General features: G+C 40.5%; 1 protein-coding gene across 1 annotated transcript in view; it reads left to right on the forward strand.

The window, feature by feature from the left end:
* The window catches only part of NUFIP1 (nuclear FMR1 interacting protein 1), a gene marked incomplete at its 5' end in the record, with an annotated part of 30993 nt that extends 10430 nt beyond the window's left edge, over positions 1–20563 (forward strand). Inside the window, 5 exons of the mRNA XM_084617736.1 lie at positions 7086–7178; positions 10075–10340; positions 13074–13202; positions 14896–15137; positions 18595–20563. Coding sequence (XP_084473862.1) covers positions 7086–7178; positions 10075–10340; positions 13074–13202; positions 14896–15137; positions 18595–18930 — 1066 coding nt within the window. The 3' untranslated portion in view covers positions 18931–20563. The remainder of the gene's footprint in view (positions 1–7085; positions 7179–10074; positions 10341–13073; positions 13203–14895; positions 15138–18594) is intronic.
* Positions 20564–22177: the final 1614 nt, after the last annotated feature.

Below are 22177 nucleotides of genomic sequence, written 5' to 3' on the forward strand. Positions count from 1 at the left end.
GAGAGAGGCAGGGTAAGAAGAATTATTTACCATGAATATGTTTGCCTTCTTTACTATCTCAGAGTGCATTGTTCTCATCTTGCTTCCTTTTATATGGTATTCCTGGGGGAATTCTGTGCCACTGCACATGTGCAGAATTCATATCCCCCTGGAGATTTCTTTGCTTCCCTGCAGAAAATACAGGGGAAACAAAGGGAATTTTTGGGGAGGAGGCCAATGCATCTAGTTTGGGGGAGGAAGCGGGGGGGCGGGGCAGAGGAAATGGGGGAAGCGTGGGGGGGAAGAAAGGGGGTGGGATGGAGCAGGGGACAGTGGGGAAAGGAAGGGGGAGAGGAAGCAGGAGCCTGGCATGCGGCGTCCCCTTGCAGCAAGTGGGGCTCCCCCATTAAGCAGGCCCATCAACCCCACCCCCACCCCTTGAGCCTCACCCCGTTGCCCCTGGACCACATCTGGACCCACACACCACTGAGCCCCATCTTCCCACACCCAGATCCCCCTGCTGAGCTTCAGCCACCCGCCCGCAGAGTCCCATTGCCCGTTCACCAAGAACCCCCCAGTGAGCCCCTCTGCATCCAGATCCACCCACACTGAGTTGCCTGCACCCAGATTTCCCAACACAGAACCCTTTCACCCCACACCTGGACCTCCCCATACTAAGCCCCTCTACACTTGGATCCTGCTGGGCTGAACCTACCTGCCCACACCTTGTGCGCCTGACACAGAGGAGCAGGCCCCTGGGGTGTTTCTGGGTCCAGGCCTGGCCCTTGTGCGGGGTCAGGTGCAGCCTCCTTGCTGAATCCCTGTCCCGGAGGCGAGGGCTGCAGGATGATCTCCCACCACTGGGTAGCTAGTGGCTTGGGCTCCCCACTGCCATGCTGGAGCCTTCACATTTATTTATTGACAAATAAAATTTGCAGAATTTTAGAATGCTGTGCACAGAATTTTTATTTGTTTGATTTTTCCCTCAAGAGTAATATGGGAAGTACTCCTTCATAATGAAACCTGTGCATTCCATTGGTCCATAAGGAATCAAACTATCCTTTCCCTAGCCATCTCTTCTGGGGAAAGATTATGAAGGTTATAGCAAGGCAACTCTGGAGTAATCTGAAATTCTTACATTTCCCTTTCAGTTGGTCTTCAGGCCTAGGTATAGTAGAATGTGCATTAGCTGACCATCTCCTTCTGATCTTGTTTGTTTTCTCTTGCTCCACTTTTTCTCCAATCCAGTTTTGTCATGTTTCTAGCTGTTCAGGTTAGGGACTGTCTTCTACATTTTTTTGCGGTGCACACTTGGGTGCTCCATGAATGAGTATGAATGCTGACCAAAAGATTGTTTGTTTGTCTGTGGTCTTTTAGCTGAAGTAAACTCTACTGCTAGAGTGGTCTTGTTTCCTCTGTTGGTGCAACCACACCAGGAAAAAGTGTTTTCTTATCCCGTGTTTGGTAACACATGACTAGTAAAGACGAGGCAGTTAGTATTTTTAATGTGCTAACAGGTTGAGTTACGGGGAGTGTACGGCATGCCACAATTTGCTAACCTGCTAGCAGATGTTAGAATCATAGAAGATTAGGGTTGGAAGAGACCTCAGGAGATCATCTAGTCCAACCCCCTGCTCAAAGCAGGACCAACTGAATCATCCCAGCCAGGGCTTTGTCAAGCTGGGCCTTAAAAACCTATAAGGAAGGAGATTCCAACACCTCCCTAGGAACCCATTCCAGTGTGTCACCACCCTCCTAATGAAATAGTGTTTCCTAATATCCGACCTAGACCACCTCCACTGCAACTTGAGATCATTGCTCAAGATGGCTAAAAAACAAAGATTTTTTTTAACATTGATTTTATTTTAATTAAATACAGATTTATTTTTAAAAAAATCAAAGTATTTAAAATGGTCAGGGCCTAAACTAATCTATTAATTTTATTTAAATTAAATTAATTTAAATCTAAATTTAAATTAAAAAAATACCATTAAGCAATATGTGTTTGCTGTTAAAGTTTTAAAGAAAGCCAAAGCACTGAACATATGGAAATCACTGGCTAAACAGTACCCAGAGTTCGTTAAAGGGCTAAACCAGATTTTGACAGCAAAAGTCTCTTTTGCAGGTGCAGAGAGAATATTTCTTTAGTTTATTCAACTAGTTCAATTTAATTATTAGTTCTTTCAAAGTTAAGAAAGTAATTGGGAGTTGAAAAAGTAGGGAAGCTTGTTTCTTTTTTCCAGTCTGTGAATGAAAATGATGTGTGAGAGGCTGAGATCTGCTAGTTCTGAAACCTTGAAGGACCTGGTGACTAGAAACAATAGTTCAATTCACTAACTACAGTTATTTTATTTAATAAATCAGTTAATTCTAAATGCAAAACATCTTTTCATTAACTTTTTTCTTATGAATCCAGCACACTTAAGGTAGTTTTATTTAACTAATGGAAAAACAATTTTAAAATGCTATTTTTGTGGGGGTTTTTTCTAATTGGATTTAAATTTACATTCACATACAGCTTGACACAAATTACAAGTAAAAAATTAATCTAGGAAGTAAGAAATGGATCATTCGCCATTTTCTACATAATGTAAAAGGTAAAAATTAAGAATCTGAACAAATGCCTGTAAGCTACATAATTGCTTAAAAAATGTATGTAGGTATGGTGTTTCCTCCTTATTAGTAAAAAGCACCAAATTTAGTGTAAAGGCTATACATAGTTGCAAATCAGTATGTTTTAATGCTTACCAACCAATGAGATTCAGCCCATCTTTAGGAAAATAGGTAAAATCAATTATTTAAATCAAGGCTTCCTGCTTGCAGATTTATATAATGATTAAAATCAGTGATTTCAATTGCTTTGATTTAAATCAATCTACCAAGACCAATTCTTTCCCAAGTAATAGACAGAGTATTTTAGGCGCTTAGATACTGGAGTTTGCTTTTTGTCCACTGGTTGGGCAGAGACTGTACCTGACCTTTTAAAAGCCCTTCCTTGTTTTATGAGTCTCTCTTTGACTGGTTGATTAGTTGGGGAGGAAAATGTCCTTGTCATACTACCCTTTGAAAAAGAGGCAAAAACTCTTCTGTTTTTTGTCTAAATTTTTGGACATATGCCCTGAGAAATGTTAAGTCATAGAATCATAGAATATCAGGGTTGGAAAGGACCTCAGGAGGTCACCTAGTCCAACCCCCTGCTCAAAGCAGGACCAATCCCCAACTAAATCATCCCAGCCAGGGCTTTGTCAAGCCTTACCTTAAAAACCTCAAAGGAAGGAGATTCCACCACCTCTCTAGGTAACGCATTCCAGTGCTTCACCACCCTCCTAGTGAAAACATTTTTCCTAATATCCAATTTAAACTTCCCCCACTGCAACTTGAGACCATTACTCCTTGTTCTGTCATCTGGTACCACTGAGGACAGTCTAGATCCATCCTCTTTGGAACCCCCTTTCAGGTAGTTGAAAGCCGATATCAAATCCCCCCTCATTCTTCTCTTTTGCAGTCTATAAATCAAAAACAAGTTCAGCTTGGGAAAAGAGAAGAGATGCCTCCATAGTGCAGATACTCTCTCTGTTTAGAGGAGCGTTTCTCCCCGCCCGCCCCCCCCCCCACCACCTTTTTCTTGACTTGATAGGACTTATTTTTAAGCATTTACGCATATACAGGAAGCAGTCTTCCTTAACTTGAGCTTCTTTACAAGATTCTTTTTAGATGAAAAATCTGAAGAACTGACCCAAATTGCGGTGTTGTCAGAGGTTTTTGAACAAATTGATAAATTAAACAGTAATAAGTCACCAGGACCTGAGTGTATTTACCCAAGAGTTCTGATGGAACTGAGATATGAAATGGCAGCACAACTAAGTGTGGTATGTGACCTATCACTTAAATTAGCCTCTGTACCAGCTGACTGATGGATACCTAAGGTAATGCCAGGTTTTTGGGTGTTTTTGTTTTTTTTTTGTTTTGCTTAAAATGCTCCATAGGCAATCCTGGCAATTACAGGCTGGTAAGCCTACCTTCAGTATCAGGCAAATTGGATGAAACTATAGGAAATAACACATTTATCAGACACACAGATGAACACAATATGTTTGTGAAGAGTCAACACAGCTTTTATAGTGGGAAATCATGCTCACCAGTTCATGAGAATTTTTTTTGAGAGTGTCAATAAACTTGTGGACAAGGGGTGATCCAATGGATATAGCGTACTTGGACTTTTTCTGAAAGTTTTTGACAAGGTTTCACACCAAAGGCTCGTAAGTAAAGTAAGGAGTCATGGGATAAGAGGGAAGGTCCTCTCGTGGATCATTAACTGGTTAAAAGATAGGAAACAAAGGGTAAGAATAAATGGTCAGTTTTCACAGTGAAGAGGGGTAAATAGCGGGGTCCCCCAAGGATCTGTACTGGACCAGTTCTGTTCAACATATTCGTAAATGATCTGGAAAAAGGGGTAAACAGTGAGGTGGCTAAGTTTGTAGACGATACAAAATTATGCAAGATAGTTAAGTCCAAAGCTGATTGGAAGGAGTTAGAGGGATTTCACAAAACTGTGTGTCAGAGCAACAAAATGGCAGATGAAATTCAGTGTTGATTGGAAAACATAATCCCAACTATACATACAAAATGATGGGGTCTAAATTAGCTGTAACACTCAAGAGAGATCTTGGAGACATTGTGGTTAGTTCTCTGAAAACATCTCATCAATGTGTAGTAGCAGTCAAAAAAGCTAACAATGTTAGGAACCATCAGGAAAGGGATAGAAAATAAGACCGAAAATATCATAATGCCACTATATAAATCCATGGTATGCTCACACTTCGAATACTGAATGCAGTTCTGATCTACTCATCTCAAAAAACAATATAGTAGAATTGGGAAAAATACAAAGAAGGGCAACAAAAATTATGAGGGGTATGGAACAGCTTCCATATGAGGAGAGATTGAAAAGAGTGGGACTGTTCAGCTGCTAAAACAGACGACGGGGGGGATATGATAGAGGTCTATAAAATCATGAGTGGTGTGGAGAAAGTGAATAGGAAAGTGTTATTTATCCCATCACATAACACAAGAACCAGACATTATCCAGTGAAGTGAATAGGCAGCAGGTTTAAAACCAACAAAAGGAACTTCACCCCATGCACAGTCAACCTGTGGAATTTGTTGCTGGGGATGCTGTAAAGGACAAAAGTATAACTGGGTTCAAAAAAGAATTAGGTAAATTCACAGATGATAGGTCTGTCAGTGACTATTAGTCAAGATGGTCAGGAACACAACCCCATGCTTCTGCTAGAAGCTGTGACTGGATGATAGGGGATAGATTACTCAATAAATTGTCCTGTTCTGTTCACTCTCTCTGAAGCATCTGGCACCAGCCACTTTTGGGAGACATGATGTTGGGCTAGATGGACCATTGGTTTGACTCAGTATGGCCATTCTCATGTTCTTAAGATCTCTGCCAGAAAAACAAAAAGATTCATTTCTCTGTAGTGTGGATACTTTGTGGACAAGCTTGGGCACTGAAGTTCTCAGAATTTGTACAGCATGTGCAAAAGTTTAAGCTTTCCCAGAAATGTGCCCCACCCCTGACCTAGAAGGACTGTCTCCATAAGCGTGTAGTTATCTATGCTTTTTCATTTCTTGATCTCTCTGCCAACAAAGAAGCTATTTGTGATTGTAGATTTTGAAATGTGGGCACCTTCCCACTGGGGTCTGGATTAATGTTGCCTACTCTGCATATAGGCTACTGAATAGCCACCATATTGTGACTTCTGGTGACGAGCAATCTAGGCTGCACTTGAACTGGTGACCTGAAAGTAACAGGTTTTAGAGTGGTAAGCCATGTTAGTCTGTTTTGAAGGTAACAGGCTTCATATCCTATTACCAATCAATACATTTAAAGATTTTTTTTTTAAATCCTCTCTTCATAATAAATGGCACAGTGAATGTGTTTTGAATGGCTCATCAATCTAGCAACGGTATAACAAGGTCCAATGGCTGGAAGTTGAAGCTAGACAAATTCAAACTGACAATAAGGTGTACGTAAGTGAGGGTAATTAACATTGGAACAAGCTACCAAAGGTTTTGGTGGATTCTCCATCACTGGAAACTTTTAAATCAAGATTCGATGCTTCTATAAAGAAATTTTCTAGTTCAAAGCAGGATTATTTGCGGGAGTTCTCTGGCCTGTGTTATAGAGGAAATTAGACTAGATTATCACAGTGGTCCCTTTTGGCTTTGGAATCTCTATGAAAACATGAATCTAAGCATGATTGGTGAAAACCTCCTAATACCAGAGTTCCTGTTCAAGGCAGGGTTTTCAGAAACCACTTCTGCTTTTTCCATCCTTGTCCTTCACCTTGTCTTGCATCAGTGTGACTTTTTAGCACTTAACTTTTGCTGATATATAATAAAAGGAAGCTGAGTGTGACAAGACTAAATATTTAGGTCTGAAGACTGTTTTTGGTAATATATATGTATAGCTGTTCTAGGCTTCTCACTCTTCCATCTTAATAGACTTTATAAAATATTAATGACCTGAATTACTCTCCTAAAGAACAGAATAGAATTAGATGATTATGTATAGCCTTTTGCTGTCTCAAAGTGCTTTACAGAGCAATGACAGCTAGATACTGAAAGTGTCATGGCTGAATATGCATCCAGAGACTGTTTTGGTGATACACTTTTGTGGGTTTTTTAATCTCAAAACCCAGTGTCAGTGAGACTGATAAGCAGAAACTCAGTCTCATCCTCCATGTGAAAATCTTGCTAAACATATATTGTGCCTTTTAAGACCGTTAAAACTAGATTGCACGAAGCGCTTAAAATAAAAAATTGTAGGGCAGAATCCTATTCTGTCAGAGAGAGTGTGTATGTGTGTAAAAAGCTCTGCACTTCAAGGTCCATCTGCACCCACGTATATAGGGGTAGAGGTATATGTATTTTTCTTAACCAATCCCTGCTTCAGGAGGAAACAATTTGATTTTAATATTTCATTTTTTTGTTTATGCAACTAAATCTTTCCTGTGCTGGTCATAATGCAAATGTGGGTTAGACCAGGGGTGTGTAAAACATTTTTAAAACAAACATATATATATTTGCTCTAGAAACTTTCCTACATTGGCCAACATTGAAAAGAAGAAAGCATTACAGAAAGAAAAAGAGGAGAGAGGAGAAGTGCTGACAACTACGCAGTTTGGGTAAGCTTTCTCTGACAATTTTGTTCACTCTAGTAGTTGGTCCAAAAATACTATCTTTGATTCTTTTTACCTTTTGTGCAAATACTTGTAACTTTCACTGTACATGTATATAAACTGAGTGCACTTGTATCCTTCATTTAACCCACCAACATGTTACCAATATAGTACATTGTCCACAGTATTCCACAGTATTCCACAGACTAGTGAGTCTGATCCAGTTGAAACAATACGTTTACGTTTACAACTTTTGATGTGTTTGCAGAGTTTTCCACTCTCTGGCTTGTTTAAGAAAACCAAGTTGCAGAATAGCCATTAGGCTAAAGTAATAGACGCCGAGTCTTTGAAAGAGAAGTTACATTGTGTGACTTTGCCTCCTACCTGAATCTGACTGGTCTAATGCACTCTCCCCCTGCTTCCCCTTGCAAGAGAGAGAGGGAAAAAAACAAAAAGTTACTTGGTTTATGATTATAGATTGTATTTCTCTCTCCTCCTCTCCCCTCCCCTCCCGCCTTCATTTTTCAAATGGTGGGGTCAGAGTAATAATAACAAACTTAAGAAGGAATGATCTATCTGAGTTTCTAAGCTATCTAATTATCACTGTAAACTGCTTTGGTAGCTGAAAGTACCTTCAATACTCTTATTTTCATCTCTTCCACCTTGCCTCATCTTGATTTCTCGTCTGGGGCTCTTCTTTGTTCCTCTTGGATTTTATTTGTTCACTCCCCTCATGTACTCTGATCTGTTTTTCCCCTCTCCATACCTCCACATGTGTGGCCTCTGCTCTTTTCCTCCACACCTTTTTGCATACTGTCTGCCTCATGTTGAGCTTCATCAGTGGCTTTGCTTGAATACTGCTATAGGGAGGGGTTTTTTAAAGGCGTTATAATCTCCCAAACCTCCAGGGTCTGGCTTAGTGGACCAGAGGATCTGAGTGGGGGCAGCAAGAATGTTCCCAGCTTGTTATGTCAGACTCCTTCCTGCCTCTTTGTGGACCTTTCTTTCTGCTGTGGGAAAGTGGGCTTGGGCCTTGAAGTTGTCTACAGTAAAAATTCTTGCACCAGTGTTACTACATTGATTTGGTTATGCCTGTGCAAATCCCTCATATAGATGGGCTGCACAAATGCAAAGTGGACTTATACCAATGTAACCTAATTTTGGTAATGTCCACTGTTGCAAATATTCTTAATGTAGATGAAGCTTCAGAAGCCACTCCTGTCACTTATATCTCTTGTAGCATCTCAGATACATCTCAGATTGCCTTTACTCATCTCTTCTGGCCCATAGCAAAGCCCTCTGCTCTTAAAGAAATAAGATGGGATTCTCCTTGCTGGTGTGGGGAGGAGTGTGCAGTTGCAGGGGCATTTCAACAGGTGCTTGATTCCTAGTATTAGTTGTGAATTTAAAGCACTGAATGCATGAAAACAGACATTAAGCGACTCTCCTACTTGGTTAGTAACTGAAGTTAAAAGTGAGTCTGGCTTGTCAAAGTAACAAAATCAATGGTATTTAATAATTTTTGTTTTACCGCATGTGGCTTCACTAGTGAGCTGTGACTCAGCAGCAGCCCTTAGGTGTCACTCAGCAATTATACTTAAATCTCCTACTTCTCCTGGTCAGAAGAGTGATCAGAAAAATGACCGAAACTGTGTCCTGTTTGTTCTCAGTAAGTGATCTCTATAACCCTGGCTTTCTTAAAAAGCCTCTTTCCTAACTGTTAGTCCTATAAACTCAATCTGCTGTCCAAAAAGCTGTAATTTGTGGTATGAATGTCAACAATAGCAATCTGGAACTGGTGCTTATTCTTGCAAATTTACTGATGTGTGAGACAGAAGAGGATTCAGCTTGCTCTCTGGAAGCTTTCCTATTGAGGCAAATAGCTAAGTAAGATTTTTCAAAAGCATTTGATACTTTTATACCACCCTTGAATTCTGGCCCCCTGAAGTGCTCTACAAATGTTAATTCTCAACATCCCTCTGGAGTAGATTAGAGATGACCACTTCACCTGTCATTTCAATGTAGCTACCTGCAGGGTGGAATGTAGCAGCTGGTTAATACTGCACAGTTATGCTGTAGTTTTGAACAGGAAGTGAAGGATGCATTTGCTAATAGAACCAGCAGATGAGGGCAGAATGCAGTTTCCAAATTGGAATTTGACTGGGACATCCAATTCTGGTTCTCGAGAAGTACCTTGGGTTTTTAGTGACCACAAGTGGTCAGGACCTTGGTTTTATGTCTTAGTCAAAAGACAGCACCTCCAGCATCACAGCCTCCCTTAACCTGTGAAACATTGGTTAAGTATTGCTATTTATGTTAGAGGAGTGCCTAGACACTCCAACTGAGTTCATGGCCCTATTCTGCTAGGCACTGTACAAACATGCAGTAAGAGACAGTTCCTGCCCCAATGAGTTTACAGTCTAAATAAAAGCAAAATGTGGGAGAAAGAGTTCTCCATACCTTGTCCCACCCCCATGGTGTGTGTGTGTGTGTTTCTCCATTTCTCTGTCTCGCTTTCTTTGTCGTCTTTCCCCCCCTCCCCCCATGTTTGTGTCCGGCATAGCTTCGTCTTCCTTCTGTCATGTCTCAGTTCATTGTGCCAGTAGCGAAATGAGACTTACTAGCGCCAAATAAAGCACTTGTAGATAGGTGTTCTAGTAAACTGCATTTGGCTACTAATATGCTGAAACTGGCGGATTAAAGTATTGAAGCAGGGCAGAGCAACGTAAGATGGGAGAGCTGAAAAATGTTGTATTGGAGGATAAATATTCCTCTAATCTCTTGGCTGCTATAGGACACAGGGTTTTTAAAATTTGTTGGGGGGGGGGGGCTTACCTTGATTAGTTTAATTTACTTTGTGTGGTGTTATTTGTGTAAGAATTTTACATTTTCTTTCCTCTAGCAAAATGAAGGGAATGTGGAAAGCTCCACAAGGTGAAGAGACTTCTGGGTGGCAAGGAAGACAGAAGAAGAAGCAGAAGCGTCAGTTCTGGAAGAAGTTTAGGAAAGGTGATGGAGATGATGCATCTCTGCTGAAAGCTCAAAATGCAGCTAGTGGACCAGAAAATCGTACATTTGTTAAGGAACCTGAAAAACAATCTGTTTCTGATGCACAGACCTGTATGAAGGATGTGGATCCACTTGGCATTCTGGCAAATAGTGATGCTGGTAAGATGACGGAAGGAGGTTGGAGAAATCTTTTACTTTAGGGGGAATTAATGTTACGTAGGTAACAGCTTTTTAGGAGAGCTGGTGACTTGAAAAGAACTTGTCTTTTCAAAGAATTTACTCTTGGTTTGGAAGATGCCATTGATAAGTGCTCTGTCATACTTGACAACTCTTCTATCTGCCACTTAAAACATTATTAGGACTTTCTTGCACTACAGCCAAAGCAATTCAAAGGTTAGTAGGTCATAGATTTGTTGCTGCCAGCTTCACTGAAGAGCCTTATACCCAGGTTTTCATTAGAACTTCCTTTTGAATGGAAATTCCTGCTAAGAACATAAAATGTCCATAGAAGAATCCTGAAACTTTGTACTCCTGGTCAGTGATTTGGAAACCCTGTCAAGGAGAGGTTTGCGTACAGTATTACATGTTCTACAATAAATAGATTCAAGGGGCAGTGTTAACTTAAATTTGGTCCAGAATTAACTGTTGTACAAACAAACTTTGATTTAAAAACAAAGGAATAGAAAGGTTTCCACACAAAAATATTGCTTTTGAAAAAAATGAAAGTCCCTTTATGTTTGAAACCAAATTCTGCTGTTCCGAGAATCTAAAAGTGAAACTGACTTCATTGTCTTAAGGTGAGTGAAATGTAAAAAGTAAAACAAAAATAGTGACAAACTTTTTTTTGTAAATTTTCATGTTTAATAATCTAATGTGGGGTTAATGCATAGGCAATACAATTTTTACAAAATCCTGATTTCAGGTAGTGTTTCTTTAATTCTTAAAAAGAAAAGGAGGACTTGTGGCACCTTAGAGACTAACCAATTTATTAGAGCATAAGCTTTCGTGAGCTACAGCTCACTTCCTCAGATGCATATCGTGGAAACTGCAGCAGGCTTTATATATACACAGAGAATATGAAACAATACCTCCTCCCACCCCACTGTCCTGCTGGTAATAGCTTATCTAAAGTGATTTCCAGCACAAATCCAGGTTTTCTCACCCTCCACCCCCCCACACAAATTCACTCTCCTGCTGGTGATAGCCCATCCAAAGTGACAACTCTTTACACAATGTGCATGACAATCAAGCTGGGCTATTTCCTGCATAAATCCAGGTTCTCACATCCCCCCACCCCCATACACACACAAACTCACTCTCCTGCTGGTAATAGCTCATCCAAACTGACCACTCTTCAAGTTAAAATCCAAGTTAAACCAGAACATCTGGGGGGGGGGTGTAGGAAAAAACAAGATAGCCTGTTTCCTCTTGTTTTTTCCTCCCCCCCCCCCCCCCCCCAGATGTTCTGGTTTAACTTGGATTTTAACTTGAAGAGTGGTCAGTTTGGATGAGCTATTACCAGCAGGAGAGTGAGTTTGTGTGTGTATGGGGGTGGGGGGGATGTGAGAACCTGGATTTATGCAGGAAATAGCCCAGCTTGATTGTCATGCACATTGTGTAAAGAGTTGTCACTTTGGATGGGCTATCACCAGCAGGAGAGTGAATTTGTGTGGGTGGGTGGAGGGTGAGAAAACCTGGATTTGTGCTGGAAATCACTTTAGATAAGCTATTACCAGCAGGACAGTGGGGTGGGAATAGGTATTGTTTCATATTCTCTGTGTATATATAAAGCCTGCTGCAGTTTCCACGATATGCATCTGATGAAGTGAGCTGTAGCTCACGAAAGCTCATGCTCTAATAAATTGGTTAGTCTCTAAGGTGCCACAAGTACTCCTTTTCTTTTTGCGAATACAGACTAACACGGCTGCTACTCTGAAACCTGTCTTTAATTCTTGTAATTGAACCAGGCTTCCACAAAAAGTTTCAACAGAGACCTTTCTAATAATGTTACCAATAGGGTTTTGCATGTTTTTTCCCCAAAAATTTCCATGTAGGTTTCATGCAAAAGAACTGACTTGTATTAGCCTTCTGGTTAAATGCCCACATCACATATCTGTGATGCCTCCAAAGGAAATGGTGTGTCATGGTACATGTAGCTTTGCATCCCATTAAATTTATCTGTGATTTGAATTGTTTACTTGGGGATGCTTTTAGTAGATTTTTTCCCTTTTGCCCACTAGCAGCTATTCATAAGTTGTTGGTCCATTTATCCTGTATCTTAGGTCCCTGGCATTCTGTGTTATCGTGAACAGTTTGGATTATAAACTCTTTATTCGCTAAAGCAGCATGCATACAGATGGTGCTAAATACATATTTTTAAGTATTCAAATTCTCCGAGATTTCATTGCCATAGTCTTATAAGCTTGATTTGAATGTCCCTTAGAGTGATTTCACAATCTCAAAATTTCTTCCCCTTGGAAATTCTAATTTTAAATGTAAATAACTCTTCCCCCTGTAAAAGATTAATTTCTGCACATATTTATCACCCAGCTACATCCAGGAAATCTAAACAAGTTTCTCCCTCTCTATATTCAATTAATAGCAAAGCCTGTAATTAAATTCACTATATGAAGATGGAGCCAAAAGCCCAAGTCCTTGTTCAGAGAAATCAAACTGTTTTTTCCGCTACAGTCTTTGTCAGAGCTATAAATCAGTGTTAGACAACTCCTGCCCCTGAATGTTAATGGAAAGAAAGTAGCATGCATTTTATCAAGCAGTGGTGTTGAATAACCTTGTCCAGTATCAGATGTATATTCTCCAGGAGAAGATCTAGTGACAAAGTTGGCTGTCAACATCTAGGAGCATTGAAAGGTCTTGGTACTCTCTTTGCAGAGTCAGACAAGGATGGAGCAACTGCAGAGGATGCAAAGTTGGGAGTGACTGTCATTCCGAAGCAGGTAACCTCTGCCCTGAGTTCACTGGTGGCCAACTATGGCAGCACATCCGAGAGCGAGCCAGAGGGTGAGTTGGGGCCTAACAAGCTTTTTTCGCCCTCTCTCTTGTGATCAGCGAAAGCATTCAAAGTTTACCAGAAAAGACATTTTGTCTCTGTATTTAGATCAATCTGAGAAGGAAGGTGGCATACAGTGCGGGCACCTTGCCCTCTCCTGCCTTTCTGTCCCCCTCCTGCCATCTCTCTTCCCGTAGTCTTGTCCTCATTTATGAATATATAAATTTGCAGTTTTTTATATTCAGAGACTTACATTCTTAGATCTAACCAAAGAAGCAAACACAACAATAACTGGCTCTACTTCCAGGGTATTCATGAGCAGGAAAACATCCTGGTTCCTGGCACCTTTGGTTGCTGGTGGAGTAATTGAGAGCAGCCTTGAATCTGCCACTGTAGCTTGTTAGGCAGTGAGGGAATACGTGTGTTAAAGGTCAAATGTTTTGTATCTTGAGGGGCAAGGTTTTCTGCTGTTTTGCTTGCAGCGCTGTCTGCTTTCAGTGTACTTCGTACGAACACAGACACAAATGGAGGATGAAAAAGGTAACATGGGATGAATGGAAGGATGGGAAAACCCAGCAGGCTACTCTAAGAGCAACTGTTACTCCCTGGGGGAGAGACCACTTATTATTTATATGCAGTAGCAGCCACATTGTACCATTTGTATACCAAGGATTCACCGAGTGAGAACATTAGAATTGCCTAAAAGATCAGACCTCTGATTTATCTAGTTCATAGCCTGTCTATTAATGATCATTCCTTTTTTATACTACATTCCAGAGTTTCCTCAAAGGGTGGCAGGTTCACAATGTTGTTTTTCTTGTTTTGTTTCCCTCCTCTCCCCCCCATGTTACGTGTCCTGTCCTACCACCTTATTCTGAGATAAAGGTGGAGATAAATTCTCTTTTTGGATAGGATGTAGAACTTTTGGAGAAATGTATGTGAGGGGAAAAACAGCCTTAAAATCCTTACCCTAAAATTGTGTTTGGTGAAGAGGGCCAGGAAGGTGCTGTCACTCACTCTCTGAGCTAATATCCAAGCTTCTAGTACTTTCCACATAAGGGTGCTACCACTAGAGATTCTTGTAGTGCTTGGAGATTGAGTGCACATTCTGATTTAAGGCAGAGCTCATTCCTTCCATGGTCCCCGTTACAGTAATACCTGAGCACTTCATAAACTTTAACGTAGTTTTCCTCATCTCACCCTGGCGAGGGAGTAAGTGCTATGACCACCCATTTTACATACCGGGAACTGAGACGCAGAGACTGAGTGACTTGCCCAAGGTCATAGAGGGAGTCTGTGGCAGAGCAGGGAACTGAATTTGGATCTTGCAAGTCACAGGCTAGCACCTAACCATGGCGCCATCCTTATTGTCCATGTATTTCACTGCAAACTGGTTATAAAATGGAAGCCGTGTGCTCTAATGTATAGAACATGGGATTGATTGCAAGACAGAGACCCGAGTTTTGATCCAGACTCTCTCTGCTGGCTCTCTGATATTGGGCAAGTCACTTAACTTCTGTGTGCTTGTTTTCTCTTATGGGAATGGTGATAAGATTCCCTCCTCTGTAGAACTCTATGATCATTAAACAGGGCATGCTAGTACCAGTAGTAGTAAATAGGTGAGCTGTCGGTATTGAGATCTGTGATCGTTATTGAGACCTTTAGGACTTTGAGAGCTCACAGTTTTGTTCTTTCTTTTTTTAGAAGTTCCTGCCAAGATTGTAGCAAAAGCTCTTAAGGAAAATCAGACTATCCTCCGAAATATCCCTCAGGCTTCAAATATCCCTCAAAGTCCAAACAGTATAAACCGCAAGGAACGTGCAGAATTTACAAGTGCAACGTTGGCGAGCTCAAATACAAACACAGGGCACTGCAGAGGTTCTGACAGACGGAGGAAGAAGTCGCTCCCTGTACTGCCCAAACGTCGTCCAACACTGCTGGAAATGGTAAAGGACCTCTGTCTCTTAAATAATGGCTGCCTGCCACACAAGGGTCTTACTTTAACTACACATGAGTCATATTACAGTATAAATCTGTCTATATTAGCAGCAGCTCTTTTAAGGTAGTGGCTGGATGAACATGCAGTTCAGCAAAAATGTTGCACAAATATGTAAACAGATTACTGCGTGGTACTGTTCAGATTGTAGCTTGCTTTGTTGAGCCAGAATTGAAAACTTAATCACATAGTTAGGAAGCTACACTGAGGGCAAAAAAGATACTTTCTTTTTGCTCTAAACAATATGCACATTATGAATCCTGTTTGCTTTTATGTGGTCCAGTCGTTATTCTGATCCCATTCTTCTCCCCTCCCTCTACCCCTCTTGAAGTGAGGCCCTACATTGAGTGAGGTGGTGATCACCAGGCTTCTGGGTGGGACAGGCTGGATGGTGGCCTTGTGCCCCATCAACACACATCTCTAATCAGCTAGAATGGTTGTCAGGGAACATCAGGCATCCTATCCAACCCTCTTCTCTCCTTCTTCCCCATTTGGACATTAGGAAAACCTTCCTAACTGTTAGGGTGGTTAAGCACTGGAATAAATTGCCTAGGAAGGTTGTGGAATCTCCATCAATGGAGATTTTTAAGAGCAGGTTAGACAAACACCTGTCAGGGATGGTCTAGATAATACCTAGTCCTGCTGTGAGTGCAGGGAACTGGACTAGATGACCTCTCAAGGTCCCTTCCAGTCCTATGATTCTATGATTCCCTCCTGCATACACAGACCTCTTCTATGTAGAAATATAATTTTCAGTGATTCACAAACAGTGATTCAGTGATATATCACTGGTCTTCTGAAGATTTAGGTGAAGCCCCCTTGACCAAAGCAGTCAGTCTTCATGTTATGACTTTTCTTTCTAGCTGAGGATGAGTCGGGGGTATGCAGAGGCTATTCTGATCAGCTAAACTTAAGCAATAAAATAAATAAATGAATCTTTCATCCAGCACAGTTGCTCTTTACATTTCTCTGGCAGATTCAGCTGTGATCAAACTGTCATTTCATAGGTTTCAGAGTATCAGCCGTGTTAGTCTGTATTCGCAAAAAGAAAAGGAGTACTTGTGGCACCTTAGAGACTAACCAATTTATTTGAGCATGAGCTTTCGTGAGCTACAGCTCACTTCATGGGATGCATAAAGTCATATGCATCCGATGAAGTGAGCTGTAGCTCATGAAAGCTTATGCTCACATAAATTGGTTAGTCTCTAAGGTGCCACAAGTACTCCTTTTCTTTTTGTCATTTCATAGAGTTTAAGACCAGGAGGGACCATTCAATCATCTAGTCTGTCCTCACGTGTATTACAGGTACTAAATTGTTGTGTGCCAGAGGCAGAGAAAAATAGGAGAGACTGAGGTGCCACTAATACCCAAGGCCTCTCTGCAATGGCAGGGAATTGATTAGGTGAGATAAGATCATCTGGACATAACAGGCGATCATTGCCCCATGCTACAGAGGAAGGTTGGGAAAAAAAACAACCCTGGTTCCTTTCAAGCAATACTGAAATTGGAGGTGTGGCAATGCTGAGGATGGAACCAATCTATAAAGCGCCTTGGGGATCAGAACAGCAAGAACTGTGCCTAAAAAAGGACTGGCTACTAATGTCAAGTTCTGTAGCCATAGAGAAGGAATAAACTGCATAGATATAATATGTGGGCTGAGGATCTTAGCTGGATGGAACAGATGTTTAATTGTAAAGCATATTTATTTTTGTCTTCTCACTTTCATATTGTCCTAACATTACTTGTTCATACATTAATCACCGTGGTTGTAGCAAGAAAAATGTAGATTGGAGTGGGTGTTTGTGATGGGAGGTATCCAGAAGAGGATTGCCACTGTAGGAAGTGGTCTGTGGCGTGAAAATTCTGAGAAACCAAGTCAGAAAGTCTCTAGAAAACCTGTCCACCCCCTCCCTCCCAAGGGATTTGCTTATTGAAAGAATGTGCTGTGTGTGAAATGATGTGGTTTTTTAAAAGCAGATCTTGTAGTGGTGCTGCAGAGCTTTCTGTTGGCATTTAGTAAATCGGCTTCAGTACTCCGAGGATGTTTATCATAGTCCCACATATGACAATGTATGTTTAGATACATCTATAGCATACAGACTGACTGAGAATAACAAAAGCCATACGTTATATTTCTTCCAAGATCTGTCAATATATACAGCAGGATAAAAAGGTGTTGTGCATCTAGTTGCTCATATGGTTTAAATATAATGTGACAGATGGTGAGTTAACAAACTTTATTAAAGGATGATTGTGTGTCCCATCTGCTTCTTCCTGCCACCACTCGGGAATTCTGCAGTTACCCCAACTACAGCAACAAGAATGTTATGACATTGTCCTCACCCTGTGTGTGTGTGTCTGTGTGCGTGTAATGATTACAATCAGCTCCACTAGCTGAACTGCCTTCAATCATACCAAAAATGTTATGTATAGGTAAATATCAAAAAGTGTAACTAGTTCATTTTATGGACTAACTGCCTGCAAGTCTTTTAAAAAGCTATCCTGGATAGCAAACACCCGTTAACTGGCTAAATAGACCTCTTTGTTGGAAATAAATTTATAGCACAAAATTGCTTCCCATCAGATCTTACATGCCAAGTTCAGCTGAGTGCAACTTTTTACAGTAGTTCTCTTGTAAATGATCAGATAGTCACAGATTTAACCCCCTACTTTATACTCACATCTTACTCAGCAGTCCATTTACTTCTAGTGTTCACAACCCCTAAAAATGTCCTACAGTCTTCCAACTGTTGTATAAATACTCATTTAACTTTCTATAAGCATCAGTAGGAGTTCAAAGAAAATAATGCCTTCAGCAGTCTAGTGAAGAAATGTTGTTAATTTTTTCATGGGGGAAAAGAAAATACATGGCATTTGGATGTATTAACTAATTTTTCTGCCAGGTAGGTAAACTGGGAATGACAGCTTATTCAAAAGGATTTTGTCAAATTCAGCCAGCTCTAATGCAGTGATAAAACTCTAGCCCTGTGATTCAGCAAAGTGCTAAAGCATGTGAGTTATCCAATTTGAAGTCGGTGGGAAAAAAGGTGCCTTACTGAATCAGGGTCATAAGGTTTGCATACTGATTAAAACTTCCAAAACACTGTATCACTGTTACAAGCCTTGCAGTATCTCTGGAAAGCAATCCCATTTTACAGATAAGTCTCTGACTTTGCCAATGTCCCACAGTAAATCAGCGGTAACTCTGAGATTGGCTCCAAGTCCTGAATTCAACCTAACAGGATAGTTTCTCCTGCCTCTTTGCTTCCAGGTCTTGCTTGCAAACCTTTTATATACATTTGTAAACACATCTAAATTAACTAACTATGCCACCATACCTGTTTAGTTTGCATCTGTTACTGACTCGGGAGACAGAAGCCTGCGTCACTTTCTCTTTTTCATTCCAGTTATTAGCCCAGGACATAAGACACGAAAGGAATGTGATTCTGCAGTGTGTTCGATACATCACCCGAAATGACATGTTTGGACTTCACTTAAAGACAGAACCAGTCGCTGAACCTGACAGTGGACAGGCTTCTAGAGCTGCAGCGGAGTTTTTGACGGACAGACCTGATGGATCTAATGTTTCTTATAGCTCTGACCGTCAATTAGCAGATGGAGAACAAGATGCATTATTTATAGCTCAAAGTGAAAAAGCAGCTATCAGTCAGGCATCACAGATGATTCACTATATAGATGAGGAGACATGGGAAACCCCAGCAAGTCGATGTGAAGAAAACTGACGTTTGTTACAGTATGCCTGTGTCATGGAGGGTGGACCAAAGGCTCAACTTTTGTACTTCACTGAAATATTTTTTGAAAGACAGTAGAATAGAAAACAAAAATCCTATCTTTTGTATTTTAAGAACCATTAAAACCACTTTTCTGAACACTCTGCCAGAAGTGACCCTTTCCTTGTGGAAACTGCATCCATTTCAGGTGGCTCTTTGCCTTCTACTTGAAAAGTTCAGTAGTGGAGCATAGTTACAACTTTCTTCAGTAGCAATCTTTGTTTGCCCCCTGGGTTTGACTTGAGGACTCTTCATTACAGAATATGCCAGTGTTTTAAAACCATAATCCGAGCAAAATTATGCTGTTGATAATAGTGCTCTCAAACATGCTCAGACAACCAGTTGTCACCGGAGGCCCTGAATGTTTTGAAATAAATTTTTAATACATATCTCAGCTGTTGTTGGTTTAAAATATAAAATTTACAAAACAGTTGGTTTGGCTCTAACACTTTCACACTGAAATCTACCACTAGTACAATAAATCAGTTGAGCAGAGCAAATGGAAGCACAGTTAAGGTGGTGGCAGCTTTAGATGGGAAGTTAAGTAGAGAGTAGAAAATTGCTTGAAATCATTCTTTAAGTGACAAACCAATAGCTACTGCTACCTTTTATCCATCCATTAATATCTGCCTGTAACTTTAGACATAGCTTCACCTCAAGCCTTAACTGCTGTAGCTGGTCATCCTTATTGCTTGTAGGAATGAGGGCTATATTTTACTCTGTATTTAAATTATAATTTTGGAGTAAAGGAGGCTTCCTAGGATGAGTTTCTCTTTATCTCCCCTAGTTAATATAAAATTAAGACTATTATCTGGCATTCTATAACCTGTTGTTTTCTGATTCATTTTTAAAATGCCAGTGACACATCCCGTGGATTTCCTTGGAATTGTGCTATTAATGTCACTCATACAAAATGTTCATTCCTCTCTGTGGTGCCTGAAGTTATAAATCTCATACAAGCTTTTATGAGCTTTAAAGTTGCATTAGTTGAGGATTTAAAAATAAGTTTGCCACCTTTTGTTAAATTGTGTGTATATTTGTCAGGTGCCTTCTTGTGAAGTTCACCTGTCAGTTTGTCTCGCTCCTAGTGGAAATATGATATGACAGTGACTTAGTCCATTCATCTGCTTAAAAATAGTTCCCCACATTCTGTATTTTAGCCACAATTCTTACATATTGTAGGCTCAGTTTCTAAATTAAATTGCCTTCTCAGGAAATGCATTGATCTTTCTTTGCTTTACTCATTCTGGTACAAGTGCACCCCTCCATCTAACCTGCAGAATGCTACGGACTGTAGGTTTTTTTTGTATTATCCAATAGCTGTATGTATTAAGTTCTCTTGTTCAGTTTTTAAAACACTTGTCAGTTTTGTGGAAATAAATCTTGTTCATGGAGTACAGGAGGCTGGGAATAGCTGAAAAATTCCATCTTTACTGCTCTACTATATATAGCTACACTGTATACTATGTAACATACTGTGTACATTTATGGAATTATATAAATATTGGCACCCATGTAAGAGGGTGGTGAGTCCTAGGAATGTGTATATGTAATAGATTATTAAATACAGCAATCATAAACTTGTTATATTTGTACTTGCAATCCAGATGACTCATCCTTCCCATGGTGGTCCCACATACCATCACTTCATTTTATTACCTTGAGTGTGGCTCTTACACAGTTTACTGCAGTGAAAAACAGCGAAAATTTAGCTAAGGAGATTGGAACTTTACAGAATTTGGTTTCTGGATACACTTGTATTCAGACTGGTATGTGTGTGGGGAGGGGTGTCAAATCAGCAGTTGCATTGTTATACCAATAAAATAAAAACCAGCAGTATCTTATTGTGAATACAGAAAGAATCATAGTAAGCAGTTAGTTATAGCTATAACATTCCATTCAATTTCATATTTATTCACACACACAAGTTCTGCAAGGTTATCATCATAGTTACCAGCCTTAGAGTTGCTCGTGCCAAGCCACTGGTCAGGTGGCCTGGACACGAGGAGGGAGCAGGGCCTTGTCAGATGCACATCTGACGCTCCTGGAAGTTGGTTTGCAGAATCAGACCCCAAAGTTCTCACTTTCTAGAGTCCATTTTTATAGGAATTTCTTCCTATGCAAGTCTATGGGAATTGCTTCATCATGCTGTTGCTGAATCAATCAGCAGATGGCACATTTCTGACGGCTCTGTGTTTTTCGGTTCTCCCATCCTTGAGGCTGTTGGGTGGATTCCAGTCTGCCCTCTGGGGGGGTCCTCTGGTTGTTTCCACTTGACCCCTCCTTCAGCCGATGGACACTGGATTCTTAGGCTGGTACCTCCCTGATCATTCAGTTATTATCCACATCAAGCATCCATCCACATACATCTTCTATGTGTATTTTAATCACAGTTGTTAACAAAGCGAGATAAATACAACAAAAGGGCAGGGAGTCTCTGTGTGCTGTTTCTGTTACAAAGTATTGCTTTGAGTCTCTCTCTGTGTGAGTAGTTGTTGTTACAAAGTACTGCTTTGAGATTGGACTCTGTCTTAGGATGTACTAACACAATTAGCAGCTTGCATGTTTCACACAGAGAGGGAGAGAAACAGTAAAAACAAGAGACCAAAAACCAAGAGACCTCTTAATTAGTAATAGTCTGGAATTTAAACTCATTTGTGATTTTAATACAGAACTTCTTTAATATGATCCAACAGCATCAGTGTAGTAAACAAAAAATGAGCAAGTTAGGATTACTACAGAATTGCACTTTTGGGGGTAGGAGGGGGGTAACTAATCCACCGCCCCTTAAGGTCTTGCTCTTGTTCCTGTTGAAGCTTGTGGCAAATCTCCCTTTGCAGAGGGAGGTCCTGTGTGAGGAAGGCTCTGCTATGAATTGCTTGTACCTCTGTTCCCTGACTGAAGATCATTAAAATTCTACAAAAAGTAGATGTAGCCCCATTAGAAGTCCTTCTCTTCCTCCCACCCTCCCGTTGTGTGGTTAGGTACCTTTCTGGGAAAAACATTTAACATAGAAGGACTACCTGTCTTAAATCAATAATACATTTTGCTTTTGTGGTGTTTGTACTGCATATATTTAAAACTGCCCTTTGTGCTCCAGGAATGAACTGCTTCTGCTTAATCTAAGGGGAGATGGGTAGGCTGCATTAAACCAGGAGTAGCAGCTGTGGTCCGTATACAGAAAACCCCACTTTTTCAC

Source organism: Lepidochelys olivacea (genome assembly GCF_965140295.1).
Source record: "Lepidochelys olivacea isolate rLepOli2 genome assembly, chromosome: 1".
NCBI lineage: Eukaryota > Metazoa > Chordata > Testudines > Cheloniidae > Lepidochelys > Lepidochelys olivacea.